At 37.2% G+C, this 24,717-nt stretch overlaps 1 protein-coding gene across 6 annotated transcripts in view; it reads right to left on the minus strand.

Moving 5' to 3' along the window:
- Positions 1-24,717, minus strand: part of PTK2 (protein tyrosine kinase 2) — a 200,127-nt gene that overhangs the window by 34,132 nt on the left and 141,278 nt on the right. For all 6 annotated transcript variants that reach the window (XM_021387143.1, XM_021387148.1, XM_021387146.1 and 3 more), the window contains 6 exons: positions 13,508-13,564; positions 10,952-11,049; positions 6,592-6,676; positions 4,090-4,190; positions 2,456-2,571; positions 834-934 (listed from right to left, as the gene is read on the minus strand). In XM_021387143.1, the coding sequence (XP_021242818.1) occupies positions 834-934; positions 2,456-2,571; positions 4,090-4,190; positions 6,592-6,676; positions 10,952-11,049; positions 13,508-13,564 (558 nt within the window). The remainder of the gene's footprint in view (positions 1-833; positions 935-2,455; positions 2,572-4,089; positions 4,191-6,591; positions 6,677-10,951; positions 11,050-13,507; positions 13,565-24,717) is intronic.

The raw sequence follows: 24,717 nt of genomic DNA on the forward strand, positions 1-24,717 counted from the left end.
AAAGAACAGAACAAAACAAAGCAAACACAGAAGCCCCTCAAAATATCACGACAAAAATATTCCTCATCTCCTCTCAACAATTAAATTAAGTAGCTCACAATGATACAAGACAAATGAAATGCAGAAATACGCTGAAGCATAGGGGGACAGATAAAAAACATTTTAAAATACACGACTGTTACTTAGAAATTTATTAAAGATTCAAATTGTGAAGACAATTACACACTATGAACCAGATGTAACACATTACTGCTTGGCACCATACATGCCATTTCTGTTCTGCTATACTTCCATCTATAAGGCACTGATGTACATCTCACAGCTGCTGGAGCCACTTAAGCTCAGTCTTCCATGCAAAACAAGAAAAAAAGTAGCTACATGTATTATTTGTAATAAATTTTGCTAGTCCAGTGGCATTTGGGAGCATGCAGCATACAATGACAATGCAAATTTCAGCACCTGTTGGTAGTGTTGAAATCACTGTAGCATACTCAGGTTAGTATGACTATTACCTCAGACAGGCCTCAAATGTGGATAACCTTCTAAAAACCATGAAAAAAAATACCATGGGCTTGTCCTAAATAACAGAATTTTACCCACAAATGTATTTCCACTTTTTGCAACTTAAATCAGACTCTGTGATTCTTCTTTCTGATGCACACACGTAGGAATTTACTACCATCTTTTCAATTGTTGAACAGTTTATCATTTTACAAAAAAAAAAAAACCAAACAAACTGCTAGACCAAGAAAATCTGGCCAATTCCTTTTGACAACAAACTTATTACTGTGAGAAGCAACACCCTGTAAGATGAATCCAGAATGCCAGCCTACCTTTGTAGTAAGTACTGTCTTCCATGTATCGGGATAAGCCAAAGTCACCCAATTTCACACAGTCAGTGGCAGACACCAGCACGTTTCTAGCAGCAATATCTCTGCCAAATAGAGGAGATACTTTTTATAGTTGTCTAGAACCTTACAGTGACAAAATATCATATGAAAAATATTATTAAAACCCCAAAATATTAATCTCTTTTGAAAGGACCAAATCAATCTTCCAGTCACAGTTTGGGTATGCATATAAAGAAAAAAAGAGGACATGTTTGTCTACTGATTCTGAGAAGCTTGCAGAAATACTCTAGTATATTTGATCCTTTTGAGTAAAAACTGTCATCATGAAGTGTAACTGTCAATGGCAGAGGAAGAAGTTTTAGTTCTTCACCTATTTAAAGACTTAAAGGCATAAAAGCTTTAGCAGTTCAAATTAATGGAAAGAAGAACATCTGCTGTCTGACACTGGAATGGTGTAGAAATGCTTTAACTTCTCAGTCCTGTAAGAAGCTTCTTAAGGAGCCCAGTTTTAGTGGTACTACAGTGCTTCCAATAAGACGTGGATATTTTTTTCTTGCAGCATCCTAGGTGAGAGAAGCTGCCTTATCTGTTTGTTGATTCTGGATTATGGCAGACTGACAGACTTAAATTTGAGCAGTGAACTACAGCAATCTGAAGTGATGCTACTTTCTCCCATTTCAGTACAATACAATTAAGTTGTCTTCCAAATTTAACTGCTGGAGTTAAAATTAGCAGCTACTTGGCCAAAATTAAAATATCTCTAACAACTGTAAGGGTCTGTTATTTACAATGTTTACACATTTATATAAGTGCATATAAACATCTAGTATGTATATACATCTATATATATATGTGTGTTCAATATATACTATATATCATTTGCACTTAAATATTTAAACACAGATAGAATGTTCAAGTTCCAAATGGTTCATGATAATCTGACTTTTGTCGACTGTTAATTGCATACAATATGGGGATAAAATCAGTCTTTTCTCCCTAGGGGTGCATTCATAGGTAATAAAATCAGAAGCACACCAAGAAAGAAATTTAAGTTCACTTTTTAGCTAAGCAAGCGTTTCTATGTTATAAACATTTTGATTTCCCCGTTCTTTGCTTAAGAAGCCAGCTGCCCCTTGTTTTCCTCCTCTGTGTTTGGATGATGACAGCTGACTAGCACTTTCAGAAAATGTTGTAACCACAATGCAACAACTCGGATGGAATTCATTCTTCTGATTGAAATGAGGCACCATCTCCAAGTCAATCTAGGAGTGAGCCAGCAGGTGTCACTCTTGAAAAAGGGGTTATTTTGCTGTCAGTCTCAAAAAAGCCGTACTAACATGAAGATGGATGTAAAACATGTAAAAAGGAGTCCCAACAAATTGCTGCTACACACTCATCATAAACCAAGAAAAAAAAAACAGGAAAGTTAAGCTTAAAATATAAAGCTATGTATGTTAAGTGTGAGTCTTCACTCAAGCAAGTGTATCCAGTACCCAGAATACTGCCAACCAGCAATCCGGTAATCTGGGACATTTACTCCCTGACATTTCAAGTAGTTACATATAAAAACAAACAGACAAATACACATATACATAAAGTCTTACCTATGTACAAATCTTTTGCTCTCCAAGTAAGCAAGTGCTGTGCTAAGCTGGTAAGCGTAGAGGATCAAGGAGGCCAGGTCCAAGCTGAATTTTCTTACTTGCAAGAATGATCTCAACTTTTTGCACAAAGAAGAAAAAAATGAAAAAAGTCAGGATGAAAGGGAACAGATTTGAACAAGCCGCATCTCAAATTGTAAAGTTTACAGAAGTGTCAACAGGCTTGCCTTTGTTTCAGACTGGATGAGAACAGAAAACCATTTGCCATGAAAAAAACAGAACTCTGCACAAAAAACAAGCAATTTTTTCTGAATGAAAAATGTTGCCTAAATCAAGAAAACTTTTTTGCATTGCATTCAGGCTCCTTCCAAAGGCTGAGTGCATATGCTACTGCTGTTCTAGAGACACCTGGTCCTATGAGTTCTTCCACTGAGAACTGTGCTTGTTTTTTTCCTAAGTGACTTCAGGAGACAACAGTATACAGCAAATCAGAATACAGACAACAGCTGTATTGTTTGAGAAGAATGCATTTTCTTCCTTTATATTTGCTAAGATACATGCATTTCTCTCAGAGTGCTCGCTATCAATGCAGAAATCTTATAAACTATATTCCCAGTTAAAGACAGTATCAAATAGAAAGTGGCACTAGATGCTCTGTATAAATTAAAAGAAAGATTTAAAATGTAATTTGGGCAACAGAAAATAAATGTATAATCTCCTGACAGAAAATAACTCCTCTATAGTTTTTCTGTCTCTTTTGTTCTGCCTGTTGCTTTTTTTTTTTTTGGAACAATGAATTGCAGGTTGAGAATAAAAATGACTGTCTTACAGTATGAAATATTACTTCAGTTCACATTTTCAGATATGCACTAAGAAAATAAATCAATTTTAAAATCGGAGATCTAGTTTGGTATAAATCATTCATCCAAATGACATGATAATGAGGAAAGTCATCTTAACTAGAGTCTCTGACTGTACAGAAGAAGAAACATCATAAATTCAGTGTTCCAAGGGAAAAAGAACAATATTACTCAGGAAGCTTCCAAAAAGTGAAAAATAATTGTAGCTACTGTCAGGAAAATGTCACGAGCCATCTTTGTCTATGAACAGCAAACCCACCCGCTTTCATGAGCCATGTTCAGTTTTCCAGAAGCAGCTATTCAAGATTGGGCAAATAATTTGGATGGCTTTATGTACCCAATTCCACCTTTCCCATAAACTCTCCCTGCTATCATTCCCTTCAGCTGCTGCTCACACAACACAAGCCTCTTGTGCCACCTTCAAAGAATGAAAGATGTATCACACAATTTCCCTTCCAGAATGCATGCTTGCAAATGCTATTTAAATGCTATCTCATTATCATCATCTGATTTGACATAGGTCATGCTCTCACTATGTAAAAGCAACTGAAGTTCTTCTGAAAACTATGACTAAATCACTTTGGTATGAGCTGAGGCAGTTCCCTTAGTGGAGGAGTTAGGTCAAACTCTGCCATTCCTGTGTCTGAGTCCATAATTCTAAGACAAGTATGATATCATGTCTGTTGAGTCTGCCTTTGCTTTAGTACAGATAAGTGATTTTTTCAGTCTTTTGCAAAGCCAGATGAGAGACCAAAGACACATGAGAATTTTTCGTACCTCTCCAAGTGTACAGAGCTCCATGATTATCCACACTGGGTTTTCTGTAATAACTCCAATGAGCTTCACAATGTGAGGATGATCAAACTGACGCATTGTTACTAAAAGAAGAAAAAACAAGATCGTGTGCTACAGAAATTTTTTTTTTAAAGAATGAAAAAGTTCTGTCCTGACTGAACGTAACGTGAGCACGCTGACCTATCAATCCAGTGCATGACCTCTTAACCTGTGCCTTTCTACTGGAATAGGAGGAGGAAAGACAAAACTGTAAAATTTAACAGCTGAAAAAATGTGTGTTAGTTTATGACACAGACACACTCTTATGTGATGACTATGCTCACATCTGAATTTATTTTCTATGGATTTAGTTAACTTTTCAGTCTCAGCAATGCAGTCAGTATATGCTACGCACTAAGACATAAAAATGCTTATTAATGTTCTGGGGAGGTATGATTATTAGGTTAAAAGAAATATCAGTCCTCTGATTATGTTTTTATCTCCCAACATACACACAATGAGCCTTCTTAATTTAGTTTTACAGTATGCTTTCTTTTGCATTTGCAGTGTATAGTGTCAACGGAAATACACAGCAATTACTGAACTGGCAAGTCTGCTTTCAGTTTACATCTAATTTGAAAGGAATAATCCCCCTCTCTCCATATAGTGGCTTTTAATAAATCATAAACTAGAACAGCAGGCACCTTTGGATTCCTACTCCAAAGAGTTCTGAATTCTACTTCTGCACCCTAGTTCACAGCAGTTGTAAAACCAACACATCTTGTAACATGAAGTAACCCAAGAGAAATCCTTGGACAACTCTACTTACAAGACCTAATCTTGCAGTAGTTCACTAGTGTATTTTACTGCCAAGAAACTTAAATGGGCCATCTTAAGAACATACTCTTTAAAATCATAGAATCACTGAAGTTGGAAAAGATCACTAGATGATCTTACCCAGTCCAACCATCAACCCATTACCATCATGCCTACTAAACCATGTCCCTAAGTGCCACATCTACCACATATGTTGACTCCACCACTCCCCTGGGCAGCCTGCTCTAATGCTTGACCACTCTTCTAGAGAAGAAATTTTTCCTAAAATCCAACCTGAACCTCCACCTGGTGCAGGTGTTACTCCTTGCAAGAATCAATCCTAAATCTTTTCAGCACTGGAAAGTTCACCACAAAAAACTAAAATGCCCAAACTACTAAATCAGTATGATTTATACTGCTAATAAGTATGATCTTTCCATCGTACTTTGAAGTTCTGAATTTGAAAAGCTTTTGTGTACGTATCCATTACTAAAGGAAAAAAAAATGCCCGAAGCTCTTCAGTGAAATGGCCAGCTCTGGTGAGATACTGGATTTGGGCCCTTTAGAGAACGCTCTTACAAACAGTGAGGCAACATCTCAGAGTTTGCAAAGCGAACACAAACAAGAAACATAATGGATGGGAATTACTATTAAAAAAAGAAGAAAAATAGAAAAATGATTAAATCAAACTCGTAAAGCACTACTTATCTGTCTACAATGCTGGCATTTCCTGATCTGTCTAGCTCAAGTCTAATAAAGTAGCACTAAATGTGCAATTATTTTCTATATTGTTAAGAGACAGCAGCCTAACTTTGACTGCTAAGTTATTCCTAAAAGCAACGGTATTTACTCTTCCAAAGCTAGATAAGTAATTGAAAGAACTATAGTAATTTAAGAAAAATGTGACATTCAAAAATAATAAGCCATTAGCTATGAACACATTTTCTAAACAATTAGAAAAAAACTCTGAACAAAAAGAACATTGAGTTGCGAGTACATTATAACATCTGGCTATAACTAATTACTTTAATGACATAACAGTACCTTCACAAGACATACAGACACAATTGTGGAGGATAATAGGCAATATTTGCTTATAAAAACAAATGTTATAGAAATCAACAACTACACACTTCTATAGAAGTTTTCTGCTAGTATTTTTCTCAAAAAAAGATTTCCTCATGAATCAAAGATACCATTTGAGGAATGCAATATTAATAGGCAACTGTTTAGAAAACTAGTTTATTTCATTTAATTTTTAATTCTGAAATTTCCAAACAGATAAATATTAGACATAACATTTTAACAATTTCATTAATGAGGACAACAACCCAACCTAGAAGGCAGTGTAAAACACCAATACAAATGCTATGACATTTTAAAAAATCCACTGAGGAGAAGGAAACAGAAGATCATATTTTTGACACTCCAAAACCAGTTCTGAAGTCTTCCGGGAGTCAGATATCACTGCTGAAATTTGGAAAACCAAATAATCCACATATAATCATATATAAGGGCAATGGCAGGATATAAAGCAGTCTTCCTGGCACATATCGCAGGAGAGAACAAAGCCCATACTATACATTAATAAAACAAATTAGTATCAGAAGTTTCTGGCACAGATGGCTGCAAAGTCTTTCCAAGGATCACTTACAGATGCTGCTCTGAAAGAAATAAAGTAATACTCACAGGCTTCTTGTAAGAACTTTTCTCTAACACTGTCTGAGGTGCAGTTTTTACATGTTTTGATTGCAACAGCCATAGCCGGATTTTCCTGAAAGAGATTTAGAAATAACTGAAACACAGCCCATATAAAGTTAGGTCTAAAATTATAACAAAACCGATTTAGAAAAAATGACTATTAACTAAAATACCTTTAGTTAAGAAATTAATTTTGAAAACATCGATGTTAAAATATTATCATAACCGAGACACTTAGTGAGCAATTACATCCAATTAAAATTTAATCTGTTTTAAAGTACGTTAACTTGTACAAAAATTCTGTCAGAAGATGATTAAGTGTACAGTACTGTAAATGTTTCGGCGCTACAGAAGATTACAATAGAAGCATAGTTAGCAAAAGCAAAGGGAACAAGTAGATACACGCCTGAAAAACACACTTGGCTTCTATAAGCAAATTGGAAAGCCAAATAAAGTGCTTTTTGTGGCTTCTGCAGTGCAATAGCAGCTATAATTTTTGACTGACTCAAATCCTTTATACAAAGCAGAGTGCTAACAGGATACATACTAATTCAGCTTTTCAGCTGAATTCAAACTACAAAGAGAAGTAAAAGGTTTTATAAATTACTGCACAGCCAGTTACATCAAGAGCTTAAACCTGAGCTTAACAGAACACATGTATTCCAAATCAGAAACAGATTTGAGCATCTGATTGCTTATCCTCCGAATACAGAAAAATGAGAAACAATGAGACAGCCCAAAGGAGGCCTCCTGGCTCAGGAGGAGGCTTTCATCTTATCTTCCTTCGGTGCATCTTACAAACACTCCTTTCTAAGTCATGGACAGCACTGAGGAGTTGTAAGAGTGCTTTTTTCCTAAAGAAGCTTTAGGTGCTCTGTCTTCACAAGGATTCAAAACACCACCATTTACTTAGAAAATGGTATTTTTTTTAAGTTTAAATCTCTATTTGGCAACTGCAGAACCTGCATAATGAGCTGGAAAGCTCACGTACTGCTGGCTCTCACAAGAACAGCTCTGCGTTAAGTTGCAGCAGAAGCTGCTCCATCCACGTGGAGCTCCATCTGCTCCAGCACAGCACAGCACAGCCCCACTGCCGCATCCCATGCTCCAGCGTCACTCCGATCAATTCTTAAGGAACTGAAAAAGGAGGTGAAGGGTTTTAAATTTAATTCTGATCAAGGCCTGATTAAGGATTAATGACTTCCCAAAAACCGCAGCCCTGAGGAGAAGCACTTGGTGTTCTGGTGGATGAAAAGCTGGACACAAACCAGCCCAGAAGGCCAACAGTATCCTGGGCTGCATCAAAAGAGAGCCGGCCAGCAGGGAGAGGGTGAAGATTGTACCCCTTTGCTTTGCCCTCGTGAGGCCACATCACAATACTGTGTTCAGGTCTGGAGTCTCCAAGAAGGATGTGGAGCTGTCAGTGGATACAGAGGAGGGCCATGAAGATGATCAGAGGGCTGGAGTGCCTCTCAGCCTGAAGGAAGGTTGAGGGAGTTGGGCTTGTTTAGCGTGGAGAAAAGAAGGCTCCAGGCAGATCAAATCGAGGCATTCCAGTACCTAAAAGGAGCTTACAAGCAGGAGGGAGTCCTACTGAGCAGACAGTAATGGGACAAGGGGGAAAGGCTCTAAACTAAAAGAGGGAAGATTTAAATATAAGGAAGAAATTCTTTACTCAGAGGGTGGTGAGGTGACGGAACAGGCTGTGGATGAGCCATCCCTGGAGGTATTCATGGCCAGGTTGGATAGGGCCCTGGGCAGCCTAATCTGGAGGGTGGTAATCGTGCCCACGGCAGAGGGGTTGGAACTGGGTGGTCTTTAAGGTCCCTCCCAACCCAAGCCATTCTGTGATTCTATGAAATCAGGAATTGTGTCAATGGAAAGATTACAAAACACGTTTTCCCCAAAGGGACGCAGGGTAGATGCAGGACCTCACCTGGTTTTCAAGGGAAGTCACAGCTCAGCATTCATAGAATCATGTCCTGTGTGTGCACATTCTCACCCTATTTTAAATTTATTTTTACAGTCAAATTGTAACAGAATTAGAGTAACATTCCTATTTTGTAGGCTTAAAGGTTCATCTTCCATGTTAGCCACAACACAGCTCTTTAGTATTTTCCTGCAAAGTCAATCTGATCAAAAATCTTCTGCCATACATAAACATGCCCATAAACTAACTGCAGAACTGGTGGAAAATTCAGATGATTTTATTCCCTTCTGTAATTGGGATTCGATAATGAAGGTTGGAAGAGACCTCTGAAGGCTAGTCAGACAAATCCCTGTCCTGGAACTACAGTTTTTGTAACATCTGATCACTAACATCATCAAAAAGAAGTGTTTCAGTGTCTGCAGCCAACAAAGATTCCAGATATTCTGCACAACAAAATACAGAAAGAGCCTGCACACCAGGGATTTGATGATGTTTTGTTTTTGGGTAAGAAAATAGAACAAAGAGGATCCAACAACAGACACCTTGTACAGCAAGCACAGTAAGCACTATTTTAAATGACTCTTTTGGCTTAATTCCATAGTAAATAAGCCTTTAAAGATAATTTTATTTGAATTGCTTACACCTGAGCAATAAGATCCTATGCGCATGCCTAACTTTTCATACAATATGCTATAAATACATGCTGGTTGTAGTATTTCAGAAATATTTAGTAGCAAATAGCCTTATGGATGCTGCACAATCAATAGAGTAAGAACCTTACAAGCGCAACGAACAGGGATAAATGAGATTTCAACACTGGAGTTTGAGCTAGCAGAATAAGATGCCAGAAATCTCCCCCATGTTTTTACATGTGAGCTGAATACATACAAAGATGGAAAAGCTATCATGTTATTGTAACTGATTTTTTACCTGCTCTGTAATTTCTTTCAGACATTTAAGTTACAGTCTATGATTATTTCATCAAAATTTAATGATACCTTACTATTTCCACTTTACATATTCGAGTATCTTATATGTGGTAATAATTTCCATAATGAAAGTAATTAGTATGATGACTTAACAGGATCTGTTTTCCCATTCAAGAAAAAGAATGGAGATGGACAACATTTAAAGAATAGCTCCAAGAAAAGAGGTCTACCATTGGTTTTAAGTTCACTGCAGCAGTCTTCCTTGAGTACTCCTGTTAAGTCACCCAGGGTTAGATAAAAATAGGGACTGATTCTATTAAAAGGTATAGCAGAACTGTTTTTCTGAATGTATAGTGAAATATCTCAAATCTGTCTGATATATTTGAACATTTTCCCCTATTTTGAAGTACTGCATTAAATATGTATTTATTTAACCCAACACGCTTGGGATACTAATCAGTTGTTTCTGGGAAATACTGTTTCTGAAGCAAGAACTCAATCGCTGTACATATGAAATATTACTTCATCTACAGAAATTTCAGACACTGAATTTCTTGAGATAAGAAATAAATTTTCATTTTACACTAGTAGACTTAGTTCCTCATTATAATTGTCTGAATTTTACAGCTTTGTCTCTATTCTACCCCACTCCTCCAGTCCCCAATCTAATTTCTCATCTATTTAAACTGTGATCTTAATTTTCGTCACTGCAGTCTGGAAAACACATAAGCACTAGCCTAAAGTCCACGAGTGCAACTGACCTCACTGGTTTCAATGAGGTGACTCTTGTGCACTGAGGTTTTGCCAGATCTGCATCTATTTTTCTATCTTTTCTTTGAAGAAAAAGTAATAACTTATACTAACATGCAAGTCATAGAGCAAAAGAGAAAGATGCTTACTCCAGAAACAGATGTTTTTAAATATTACTACCCTCTGAAGTAGGCTACTGCCTTTCCAGCATAAAAAGACTAAAACTTCTCCTCTGTATTTCAATAGAGCAGTTAGATTACTTGATCCTGACCCAACTGGCAGCTTCTGCACTGAATGCAAAACCTAAATCCAACTCAGGTTTAACATCTCCAGATACTGTGTTCAACTTCTGAGAAAGTTCTACAGCACTAAATACTCAATAGTGGAGTATGGCTAGACGTATATGTGCTTATCATGCTTGGACAAACTCAAAATAAAGAAGAATGTGTGCAGCTAAGTTTAAAAGCAATGAGTTCTAATGCTAGTGCTGCCAGTGGTTTTGGTATGGGTGTGAATAATTTACCTGGCATTTCTGATCTGTAAAAAATAGCGATCACTCCAGAGCTACTTTTTTACATATCTGAGAAATGAAAAATATGCTCTACGCAGGGATTATTCTGATAAATAAACCACAGAATCAACATGCACTTGTTTTGGAAGGCATATGAGGCACACATTTATTTTAACTAGAAAGTTTTTGTTTGCTTGCTTGCTCTTTTATTTCAGAAGTGAAGCTTACCGGACTCACGTAAATTCCTTGGTGCACATCTCCAAACTGTCCTTCACCAATGCAGCGCCCCAGTTCAATTCTCTCTCTTTGAATTTCATAATCTCTGGCTATAAGAATATAATGCACTTAAAATATCAGATCTCTGAGGAAAGGCAAAGGAACAATCCACAAGATACCAAACTCAGTCAGTCACTCCAATGTCTCACAAATGAGTAACTAAGATTAACATACGCTGCACACCAACCTATACAAATGCTGTATACACAGTGGAAACCTCTTAAACAGAAGTTTGAATCAAAGCAATGAAAAAGAAAGTGTGAGCTATAATGTCTTAAATTAACTACTATGCATTACTTATTGCAATGCAATAGATGTAATTAAATCTTTCTTGCTAGTAAAAGACAAAACATAAATAGCCTAGGACAATAGAGATGATAATAAATACAGCCCTAGCTCACATGCCTTTATGCGTTTAAGAGAAGTCCACTATGTGGTATTTTAGATCTTGGAACCATCAAATTAGCCAGGAGAATTTTTAAAGAGGTAACTGCAAGAAAAAAATACAGAAACAAGAGCATGGCAAATAAAGATAGAATGAAAGAGCAAAATTTTGAGTGCACTACACCTCTATCAGTCTGTAATTGAAGTAAAATTGATAGAATGCACTGCAACTTATGCAATTTTATGAACTTCATTGTTTAACAGACTGAGAGTATTTCTGATGAAAATGCCTGAGTTCTTCGGCAAAAACATTTAAGCAATTGCAAGTGAATTACTTCATTTGCAATTTAATTTCCAGCAGACATGGAAAAGTATTTCTGGAACTGCAGAAAAGCACGTACAGTATATGTTTTCACCTCTACTTATATTATTCAGAGAAAAAATAAACTACCAGCTTAGGACTTAATGATCGATTTTTTGGACTTCATTAACACTACAAAATAATGTTATCAAGAGATGAGTAACATTGTGATAAACTTCCTTTTCATTTCTTGTTTTAAGTACTGCATTTTCCTCTTTAAAATCCCAAAGCTAGCTGGTTTAACTATAGATAAATAATGTTTATTAAATGAAAGTGAATAAGAAACTCAAAAATTCCACATCATTCCAAACTGCAAGCATACAAGGATGGGTAAAGGATCTCCTGTTACCTTCATCTATTCCATAGCTTTCTGCAGTGCAATTAAGAGAAAGATCAAATGCTTACTTAGAGCTTCTTACAATCACGTCAAGGACAAACATTTTTTTTAACATTTTTTTTTTTAAAAAGAACTATACTGATGCAATTTTAACTTTACATTGGCAGAAGTCAGTTCTGTTCTTGTGATCTGAACTGCCTGAGCCCTGAGAGAGCTGAACACTTGAACCCACTTCAGTCCACCACAGCACTCAATGTTCGTGTCAACAGTCCATCCCATGGGCTCTGAACTGAAGGCATAAACTGAAGCGTTCAGACTCATCCAGTGCTAGACCACAAGTAATTACTTCAATGTAAATTTAGAAGAAAAGATTACAAAATTAAAAAAAAAATCACATAGTTAATAAGTTAAAAAAAAAATTAAAGGACGTAAGTTGTCATAGTACTTTTTTGATCCTTCTGATCCATTTAAATGGAATTAGGTAATAACTTACTGCAAGACATTCAAAGCACACTGTTTATGTCTAGAAAACATATATTCCTGCTTTTCAAATATTTTCCACAGTAGCATATTACATAATAAACATTGAAGTGATTATGAAATATTTACGTCTCATGAAAACCCGAAGAAATCCCTCCACACGTTCATTATTCTTCAGCAGAACATGGTACCAGCTCAGCACCATCCTCCCCTGTCACAGTAAATCAACCCGGCATTTCTGCAGGCATTCTTCATAAGTAGACAGAACCAACTGCCTAATTCTACAGAAATCCCAGGCTGCCAAAATACCTCTGTAGGTTGCAGATATAACTTAAAATCAGCATACAGGCTTTTAGGCAAAATAAGCTGACTGTGACAGTTCAAGATTATTTCCCAATTCAAATATTCCATGAGAAAATCCTGGCAGTGGCGAACCCATGATCTTTTTTTGTTTTCAAAGATGAAGACTCAGAAGAACTCTGCATTTTTGTTTTTGTTCCTGAAGTCTCTCATCTTGAAGAAAACTGCATGTGGTACAGATGAGTTTGCTCTAGAGAACAGCATGTGTGACACAGAGCAAGGATCAAGGATGGGATACAGTTAGAGAGCAATACGCAAAAGCATTCCAAATTCCTTGCCTTTATGACACAAATCTTATTCATTCTTTATGCACTGTGTTTGGCATCACAGTATAAAATATATCTCCATTTTATGACATTTTGAGACATAAAAGGGAGTTCACGGTGAAGTCACTGACAACACCAAAAGCTATGACAGAACTTTACTTTGTTTCGTAACCTGAACTTACAAGGACAATGAGGCTAGGAGCTTTTCAAACTCCATCAAGCAATGCTTGATGAAGCATGTGAAATATTCTTAAGGCTGAAGCACAAGATTCAGTCCCGAAGAAGCTGCTGGATAGTGAAGTTCCAGTTAACATACTTACTTGATGGCATTGTATAAGTATCTTCTTCATCTATAATCTCTGCATAGTCATCTGTTTCTGTAAAGGGAGGAATTAAAGAGTTTCGGGAAAAACAGATGAAAACACTTCTCCCAAACAGTATCTCCAATGTATCAAAGCTGATAAGTCACAATCCCCCACTTCAACAGCGCTGGGACACATTTACAATAGCATGAATAAAACTTGCTCATGCATAATTTATGGCATGATAATGACCTCCAGTGCCAATTATGTTACGTCACATAGATGCATTCAACAAGGAACAAAAGAAAGTGTCATTTGTATTCAGAAAAGTTTAAGTTCTGTAACTGCATCCAATCTAAACTGTTGACCTCAACAGAAAATCTTTTTAAGAGCAAATTCAACCACAGGAAGAAAAAAAAAACATTTCTAATGGATTGTTTGATTTCAATAAAGTGTGAACAATAGTTTGCTAGTATTTATGTCAAACAAGCAAAACAGATGGTAAAGATGTTCCAGGGCAGCATCTACTTACTGTCAGTGCAGCAAGGTGAGCAAATTTCTGTACTATTTCCTAAAGCACACACATCTTTTTTTCTTGTACTACTCTCACTTTTCTTTTGTTGAAATTTGCTACCGGATTTGCTGTCTCAGATCAGCATCTTTAGAAAACATCCAGCTCGCAACGTTTTCAGAAAAACGACAGCATATTTCTTCCTCTATCTCAAAATTAAGACTTTTATATCATCAGTTCTTATGACAGTGTAACTGGTGTCATGTCTTGTCCTACCCGTGGGTCCCTCTGTTGCTCTGAAGAGCTTCCAGGTCATGTAAGTCATTTCCTAACAGCCAGAAATTCTCCCAGGGTTTACAAAACCAATCTAGCACAGAGGTTCTCAAAACTGAGTAATTTGAAGTCCAGTATGAGGTTTTAACAGCTGTTTTCAAGTGATTACATATTGGGCTGCCTCCCAAAGGCCTGATTCACTCCTGCCCTGGAGCATATGTACAATCCTATAACTCCTTTGCATCATTTCTCGAGGCGTGGTTTCTGAATGGTGAATGGGACGAAGCAAAGGCTGGGATGATCCCTTTTGGTAGCAGCCCTCAGATCAAACTAAGCCAACTCTGAAAGCAGAGCAAGGCTCCTAAATATTATACAGGTACATAAACAAGAACAAGTTTTCAAACAAACTCAATATTCAACAACTAGAAAACTCCAGGTTACCTATAACATTTGAAGTTCAACACACTTTAGCAATTAAATACAGATTTATGATCCTAGTTTCATAGTACTCATGCAAAAAAAGCTTTTTTTTTTCTTTCAAATCCCTGTAGGAGTATACTCTGTCTTGTAAAAATGGGACATTTTCTGCTATTTAAATTTGTGTTAGGCAATTTTTGCTTAGGACATAGCAAAACAGAGTGACCTAACAAAAATCCAATGAATTATAAAGACAGTGCACAAGTCTAAACTAGCAGCATACCCAGGGGCACTACTCTCCTGGTATGTTTTTTCTCCTTATAATATGAACTGAAGTTTTAACAGAAAGGTAAACTCTAGATTTTCCTATAAAGCAAGCAACCATTTGAAAGAAAACATGCATGTTACACCACTGTTACGAGGATAAATCACTCTGCTTCCTTGTAATATTTTGTAAGATATTTTTAACTTTTTTTTGGGTGAGATATACACCAGTTAGTGTTACAAGCTGTTATTTGAGGATGATACCAAAGAGTTCTTCCCATCTGTTTAAAAAATGGACTGAATGAAAGATATTATGAACAACTTCAAAGAAGAATTTAAGAAGCCTAGAAAGAAAAGCGGCGTCACATTGTTCTTTAAAAAACTAAACCATTTGTCACACTAGTTTATGGAACAGTGCTTACAATTGTGACAAACGACTTGGCTTGTTCACCTCCCTACTTTAATTTAATGAAGTTCATTCATAATACAAGCATTATCAGAACACTGTAGAGTACTTTGTATGGTTTTAAGACATTGCTCAAACCTGTCCTGAAGCTAAAAGGGTCCTCATAGCCAATCTAAATAAATAAAATGTTTGCAATTAACTAAATAAATATTTCCTGTTACACATTTAACACTCTGGAGAGGAACGTATAGTGACAATTCAGAAGGTAATTCCTATACATGTCTGGCATCATTTCTGGGAATTAAAGGAAAATTCAATCAAGGCATTAACAGTGACTGTCTCAGAGTGCTCTGCACAAGAGATAACCAACCTCCATAACCCATGGTCAGAGCCACATAGTAAGAGACCAAAGTCAGTGAAGACTGAGACTACGTCTGCTCAGAGATATTCCAGAATCCATGCAGAGTCTAAAGCAATGCCCAGCTGGGCAAGGCTCTGCAGGCTTCCTTACAGAGAAGGATGTGCTGTAGCGTTCCCCAGAGCAAAACTCTCACAGCAAAGCAGGGATTTCAGGAGTTACTCTGTTTTCAAGACCCTCGCTATATCTAGATAAACTGGAGATTTAAAAAACAGGGCTTGTTGTATTTTGAAAAGAGCTCTGAACCGTTTTACCTGCTGGCTGACCCACTGCATCTATAGAAAGAAGTGAATAGGTCCCTTCTGGACGTACAGTGTTGCTGGTACAGATGAGTAAGCCAGTTTGAACTTCACTAAATCTGAATGTGCTCATTAAATTTCAGAAAAAATACTGTAGTGTATTACCTCCATAATAGCTCATCTCTTATTTTAAAATGCTCTTGGAAATTTCCTTTTTCATGGTTTTTTTTTCCATTTACCAGAGCCCATAACTTTTAGAAGATAAACACCAATAAAAAGCTATCTGTAGGTACCTGAAAATCAATTTCTGAATTTATAATCGAAAAAATGCCCTTCAAGTTGTTAAGAAATGGAAAGAAATACAAGTAGTATTATCTTAATTTATATCTTAAAGAGAGAAAGGAGGTGTGAATTTATATACCCCCTCACAGTTTATTCAGAGGAAGGCCACAAAACATTATTTATTTTTATTGTCTTCCTTTGCAAACTAAAGAACATAAAAAAAAGTACCTCCTACTTAAAAGAATCAAGACACAAACATCACCAGCATTATCAGATTGACTTTTTTTTCCCAGCATCAGATGAAATTCTGTAAGTAGTAGTAGCAGCAGTGGACTACTGATGACTTTAAAGCATCTCCTTAACAGACTCATTTCCCATGCTGTATTGCAGCCATCAAACACACTCACTGGCCAAATCAAGCACGTGACAATCATTTAAATCAAACTGAATGGACACTCTTGAAAACCTATGAACTTTCTTTGCATCATGCCAGAACTCCCATTGCAAACACATGCAATACCACATCCCTGTGTGTTTGAAACAGATTTTGTTTTTTCAATTCCAGTTTAGCAGAAAGCGTTGGTTGCACAGCCTGTAAAGTACAATAGTTATTGGCTAATGTCCAAGGCAGACTGCTTTTTGATACTAAAATGTGTATAAAATCGATTACTGAAATAAGCATTAACTGCTATATGGATTGCACGTTAGTAACACACAGACTAAAAAACATATTACCGTCCCCACTAATTTCATCTGCAGATCCAGGTGGCATGCAAGGAGAGAGAAAAACAGGGGGAGAGAGAAGGGACAGAGAAAGGGAGGGGAAAATATACTATTAAATTCATGAGTAATCCAAAAGTATTCAGATTGCAGTCATCTTATATACCTGACTCAAGAGATACCAGAAAAGTAGCGGAATTTAAGACTTCTCACCTAAAACCCAAGGGACAAAGATATGTTCTGAGAAGCTTGTATGATGAAACAGAGTTAATGACTTTTAAACGCGACATTACAAAAAAATTAAATTTTGAAGTGGAGCTAGTTCTTGTAATGCATAAAGAAATATCAAATCCCGTTGTAATTCAATCCTTTGCTACTAAATGGATCTCCTACAGCCAGATGGGTCAGTTCAATTTGGCTTTGCATGTACACTTGCGACTTTTGATAACTAGAGTTGGGGTTGACTATTTCAAAAGGAAACACGCTCCTGTGCTATCACAAAACATGAGTAAGAAATGGAACAATCTAAGCATTAATTATACACAGCATACTGGTTATATTGAGCAACTCCACAGGAAAGCTGTTCAATGAGCACCATAGCCTGCATTTCTGTAATGGCCCCGTTCCATGCCGATAACTACAGCACAAGCTGATGCATTTTAGATATTACTTATAAAAAAATGCACATTCATATTTTAAAAATAATGCACCTGTTATTCCAATTCTTCTTACTCCTAACAAAGCCAAACTGGTCCAAGACCAAGTGCTGAACCAGTATGAAGCCACAAGCATCACCGTATTCAATATTTAATTAAAAGTGATCCCAGGTGATGCTTACTGTTGCTATTCTACTTCATTCATGAGCATGCTGTATCAGGGGTCCAAGAATGAAGTCAAAATACATTAACAAAAAAAAACCCAAGAGTACACACAGCCAGAATAGCTATAGAAATGAATTGTAATTGCAGCATATGATGCTTAAAACAAAGCCCCTCATTAAAACCGAGACCAGCAAGTTTATGACACTGCATGAATGTCCAATTCGATAGGAGTGAAGGGGTAGCAGAAATTTAATGAAATTATTCTTGGAACTCTGTTTGCCTGAGCCTGAAGTAGTAAAAAAAAAACAACACAGTAACTGAGTTAGTATTTCAGCTTTTGGGTTAATAAGGCAGCCTATACAAAGAGCAGTGCAGTACCCTTAGGTGGCGGCTCATGGGAACAGAAGACGAAAGGGAGAAAGCGTCTAGCTTTCTTTACTTTATGCTGACAGTGATTGACTCCTTTACAAAGAGGCAAGAAAAGGAAAGAGAAAAACAAATTATTTAGAAATGAAAGAAAAGAGACTGGAGAGAACATTTACAGTGAACGAACATAAAAAGTAAAGGTTTACATTACAGTTCTGTATACGCAAAATGGATATACAAATGTATTTGAAACTCTAATGCACAATTATTTTCCTTAATTTCCTTCAATTTTTTTTCTACAGCAATAAGTTATTCTCATTTCATTTTTTAAAAGTGAGACTAGAATCTCAATGCAGAGGCACTGTCCATCCTAGAAGCATAACCCACTTTTGTAAGCCCCCCACCTAAGCTTGGCTAGAATGTGCTACAGTTTAATTCTGAGAGATGTAGCAGTCACCAGACTAAAATACTGACTTTCTGGACCCCGAGAGAAGAATTTAATATAAATTAACAACTATTTCACATATCACAGTTACACAGAGCAAGGAATAAGCACTGTTTCTCTATTCCGCTGAAATACAACACTGCATTTAATTAGCAAAGTGCTTAGCAGGAAGAGAGATATTTCTAAGCAGGAGAGAACACAAAGAAGCCAAGACCAACGTCACAAGGTGAGAAAGAAGGAAACAGGATGATACGAGGAACCCGAGGATAGCTGCTCCACTTGCTTCTCATCATCTGTTCACTCCTCTCTGCTTTCGTCTCTTCCTCTCCCCTCTACATGACGCAAAATGTGCATCAACCAGAGACTCCCACCCAGTTGCTGATACTCCCTTTCAAAATTGAGGAATGAAGTCCAGCTGCCTTCACTGATAGAGGCTGGAGAGAGAGCTGAGAGCCCGAGCTGTGCAGGAGCAGCACGCTGGCCCAACACCCTAGCAGCATCAGGATGGAGGAGTCTGGTAACCTATGAACTACCAAAGCAGCTATATTTATGCAAAAGCACTGTCTTCTGCTCTATTTTTTTTTTTTTGTGACCAGAGTTTGAGGGATGATGTTTTAGAGCTGTGCTAAGTGTGTTAAATCTGGAGGCTGCAAGTTGAATTTTATGCATGCAAATCTAATGGATAACTTGCTACAATGTACAGCTCCTGCTTTGCTAAGACAGTAAAGGTAAAACACATGGGTACGATTTATTGTTGTACCTGAAACAAAAAAGTATCGCTTTAAAAATTGCTAGGGTGAGTCATCAAATGTGAAAATTTATGTGCCACTGGAAGTGACAGAACATCAATCAATGTTAAAAACTGGAGATGCAAAGAGAGGGTGAACTTACAAGTTAGTATACAGTACTTATGTGAATTAACCAATTAACGGAATCATAGGGATCTATTTTCCTCATATCACATGGCACTATGTTCCAATACAAGGCTGAGGTAACATTCGTAACAAAGCTTTAAACAAAGGGCAAACAAAATGAAGTCCTACAGCTATTTTTAGAGACTTCTGAAAAGGTATTGAAATAAGAATAAAGGAATACAATACATCGTAGTGGAACAGAAGAACAGGTATAGAGTGACTGGAAGCAATGCAAGCTATCTGAAAGGGAAGAGATGTTTCAACTCTTGACCTGCCTGCTCAGGCTAGAAAGCTAATTCAAGCCTGAAAAGCTGCAGTGCTGCTACTCTTATCCGGACACATGGGAAGCAGAAGCTGGCTGAAACCTGACCCACCTTCTTCATAGGAAACAACCATCAAAATGAAACGGTGTTTTAATTCAGCACATCCTGATGACTGACTGCGATTCACTGTTTATAGCTTGTGCCACTGTTCTGCTAGATAACGTGAAGAATGCTTTGCCCTAAAAACTATCACATCCTCAGGTTAGCTACAGAAGAAGTTCCTCTTGGTAGAGTCAATTCTAAGTTCAAAAAAAGGATTTGGAATTCTTTATCAGGAACCTAGAAAGCACCTGCTTGAAATGAATTCTACTTTGATTGATTTACACCATTCCACAGTGATTTCCTGCCAGAGATATGCTGGCTTCTACCTAAATGCCCATAAAGCTCAGAAATGCTGCTGAAAACACAACTCCCAGGACTCCTTTTGTTTTGTTTAGTTACTCTCCCAAATGCTAAGCATTCCTAAAGTTATTCCATACCAAAAGCCCACACCACTTTCTATTTTACAAGGGAAGCTATGATGCTAGAGGGCAGTTGCTCCTGGAGCTCCTTATCAGGACAGTAAGAGCAGATAATGGAAGGCTGGAAAAGGTAACATCCCTTTCTATTTTAGTCATATATTCCTGAACCAGTTCGGGGTGGGGGAGTGAGGGTGGGGGGGAGGAAATCTGTGGAAGGAATAAATCTGTTTGTTTTCAAGATTTGAAATGAAGTGGGTACTATGCAGCTGAAATATTTACAGAACATACTTGTCAAAGCAAACATGCTTATACATAAACAACAACAAAAACAAATGTAAAAATGCATGGAACATCTCTTTAGTCCTACTACAGAAGTGTCTGCTTAAGTCAAAAGAGTGGATGGCAAAGGAGGAGCGCAGAATGATACAGATTGATGAAACCAATGCAGTGCATTCCTGGGCACCAACAGACAGCTCATACGGTCATCACAGTTCGCTGTGCATGAAAAGAAGCACTTTAGTGTGTTTAAAATACAAAGAGATAACACCTGCCTAGTCAACTGTGATGAGAAGCCTAACACTGTAATTCATCATCATTAGGGCTATTTTAAAGCATATTATCTTATTAATAATCAGAATAGCTGGGTGAGCTAAGCAAGTACCTCCTTTTCAGAGACTAATGGCAGAGTAATCTGCCAAAAAAACCCACCAAACCTTGGACTCAAATGCTTCCCAGTCGTGTGACCACACAGCAGAGCTACAGCTGTACAGACTTTATATTCCTCTAATTACTTGATAATTAGAATGTGTAACTACGCAATTTATGCTAACAGTGCTAATCTTCAGAAAAATGAGCTGTCAAATATGACATAATTGAGCAGACAGAAGTCATAAGCATTCAAGATAATGATTTTTCATCTTAATAAACTGCATACACTTTTCAACACTGTCTTCTTGTAGTGACTTGATAAAATGAGCATGCAAAAAAAAAATCTGCTTTACAACCTTGGGCAAAAACACCTTTTTCCCCTACCAACTTATTCATATGGAACTAGGAAATGTAAGTCCTAGACAAGGAACTCTTTCAGAAATGAGCACAGTGCAGACCTTCATTTTTAGTACAGGAATCATGAGACAGAGCATGCACGGTGCTTTGCAAGTAGAAGTGATTCAATAAAATCATATTTGTCTTTCCATCCTTGCTCACAGCATTGCTTGTGATTAGCCCTCATCATTAACAAATCTTCTGGTTCCCCACTACGTTGACATTGTCTTTATTAAAAACAACTGTAACTGTCGTAATAGTGAAATCAAGTAAATATTCTTGATGTTTTTTTCCCTGCTGTTTGCTGTGCTTTGACAGTTGGCTCCGGCTACATACTGTATTGTTCTAGGCAACCAACTGGAAGCCTGTCTCCTCAATGAGCTGTACCATTCCCTGTGTCAATGCTTATTTCCTTCAAAAGAGTATGTTTCATTCAAATTTAAATTTCAGCCAAATGAAACGACTCGGTGACAACTACTTCAAACTCAGCATCTCGTAAATAGCACCTTATAGAAGAGCTATCATGCCACTTCACTGCCATTGCCATAATCAGGAATTAACCATGGTAAGTGATTTAAGTGGAATGATATATACTAGAAGTCTGTGATTTTAAGGCAGAAACAGGAAGCTGGCAAAGAAACCTCTGTATCAGGATGCTAAAATCCTACAACTTCCACTACAAAGCTCTCTCTACAAGACCCAGTTTCTCCTACACGGGGCATGAACACCACCACTATTAGTCACTTATGCCATGGTATAACCTACAGCTACTCCTTTCACCTTCAGTTTTAAAATGCTTTTTGTGCTAGTAACAGCTATGTCAACTACGAACAGGACACGACAAATTTCTCTTTCAATTTCCCATTTCCTTAATAAAGGGGTCTGGCCTAGAATCTGTTTCTTAGATGGCCTGCCTTTACATCTGTCTTAGTTTCAGCTGGGATGCAACTGTTTTCTTCAAAGTGTCTGGTATAATGCTGTTTTGGTTTTACAAGAAAAACAATGTCGATAACACACAGATGTTCACAGTTGCTGCTCAGCAGTGTTGTACTGATCCAAGGCCATTCTCAGCAAAGGGCCCAAGGAGTTGGGAGGGAACGTAATTAGGACAGCTGACTTAAGCCAAAGGGGTATTCCATGCCATATGACATCATGAGGAAGGAGTTTTGAAAGGGGTGGGGGTTCATCTCGTTCTCTTCTGCTGTTTGGAGGACTAGCTGGGCATCAGTTGGGGGGTGGCGAGCAATTCCTTGTGCATCACTTGTTACATGCATTTTTTACATATATATATTTTTGTCATAATTATTATCCTTTTCTCTAGCTTAGTAAATAGTTTTATCTCAACCCACGAGTTCTACTTTATTTTTATTCTGTCTCTCATTGCACCAGGAAGGGTGGCAGTGAGTGAACAACTGTGTAGTGTTCTTACTATATAATAATATATATATATATACTTATTATAATATGTAATTGACTGGGTAAATTATTATTTTTGGAAATACGTACCTCAGGAAATACGTGCATCGCCTTACTAAGGCTAATGGTTGCTATTTCAAATCAAACTACTGGCCAAAGTTTCCGTAGACCAGAGCAGGGCATTTTAATAAGATGCCTCCAAGCAAAACAGCAGGAAACCCAGTCAATAAAATCATAGTAAAGTGCCACACTCCTTCTTACAAATTAGATGTACTATTTGTACACAGCAAATAATTTAGCCTTACTGTTTCCTGAGTGTGCACTCTTGGCCAAGCAGAAAGATCTCATTTTTAACACAAAAGACAGAAGTAGAGGGAGACACAAGGTGGAACCATCCAACTATCACCTAGAACACTACTCACTTCTGATGTGTCAGTGATTTTAACAAAAACATTATACGTATACCAGAGAAATCCAAAATGCAACTCACATTTAATTGGGCTTTTAATTTATATATAAACACACACACAAATATAACATTTGAAGTATAAAATTACTACTATGTTTAAAAAACTGGTAGGCTTCCTACTTGCACATAATAAAAGCTAATGCCCGTTTTAATTAATACGAAATTTAAAGAGGTAAGACAAAGAACACCAGAACAGAGAAAGCTGCAGTGAAACGTGGTTCAGTGACAAACGGCCATTAAGGAGCACTGCCTGGCTCCCAGGTCCAGCAATTTGCTGCTTGAGATTCCTGGAACCAACTTCACCCTTCACTGGTTTGAAAAGGTCTTTATTTAAAGGTCGAGTTTTAAAAAAATATTTAGAAACCTCCGTACCATCTCTGTATGCCCTGGAATATTGAAAGACTTGGAAAGAACAAGTTTTCATTTCACTAGACCAGAAATATTTCAAGGTGAATTTATACATATTTCAAAAAGCAAGACAAGACGTCTTTCATTAATAAGCTCATTTTCAAACCTATAAAACTTCAGACAAATATGTGCACTTTTAGACAACCAAATCATGGTCCATACCAGCTTTCAGCTATTGCTTGGTTCTAAATTGTGGTTGGGAACTATGAAATTTTCCTTTAGAAGTAAGGGGATAAATAGTATAAATATGACTGACTGCTAGATTTTCCTGCAGAATAACTTGTTTATGATTTTTACTATTTAGCGTTAGCATTGGGAGAGGTCTAAATAAAGAACAGCAATCTCACTGCAACAAAGAGCAGAGTTAATTTATGATTTAAACCGTCAAAGGCATGAATGATATTACAGCTGTCAGAATGTTACAAAGGATCGTCTTATTTGAAGTCCTTAGCTCTAAGGCATTTAAATGTCACCAGAGAAAAGCTCTTATTCTCCACACCAAGATAGCATCATCCACAGCTGGCTTTGCACTGGGTGCTGTCAGCTGTCAGACTCTACTGACCTGTAACTCTTGGGTTAGCTGAACATAATGTACATCTGTTGCCTCTGTTGTTCCACAGGATGTATCAGTTACATGTGACAACAGGAGAGGACTTCTTCACATCTACATGAAGCGCTACCTCATTTATAACAAGTTGATTCCTTAGGGTACACCAACATTTCCAAGGAGAAATCACTATCACTCAGCTTTATCTCTATGGTTTAAATTCAATATCCTGACAACCATGGCACACTTCAAGTAATTTGGGGGCAAAACTGAACCAAAACAGAAACAACAAAAAAAGGATTTCAGTATTCTCTGTGCCTTTCTTAAGAAGAACAAACCCTTGAGACTGAATAATAAATGGAGTAGTTTTAATCATTCCTGTATTATGTCAGTGTTTCCAATGGTTTGTAATGTGGTATAGGACACAAGCACAATGATTTCATTGTGGAAAGATATAAAACCTTACTACAAAAGAAAAATACAT

This window comes from Numida meleagris, chromosome 2 (genome assembly GCF_002078875.1).
Source record: "Numida meleagris isolate 19003 breed g44 Domestic line chromosome 2, NumMel1.0, whole genome shotgun sequence".
In the NCBI taxonomy this organism is placed as follows: Eukaryota; Metazoa; Chordata; class Aves; order Galliformes; family Numididae; genus Numida; species Numida meleagris.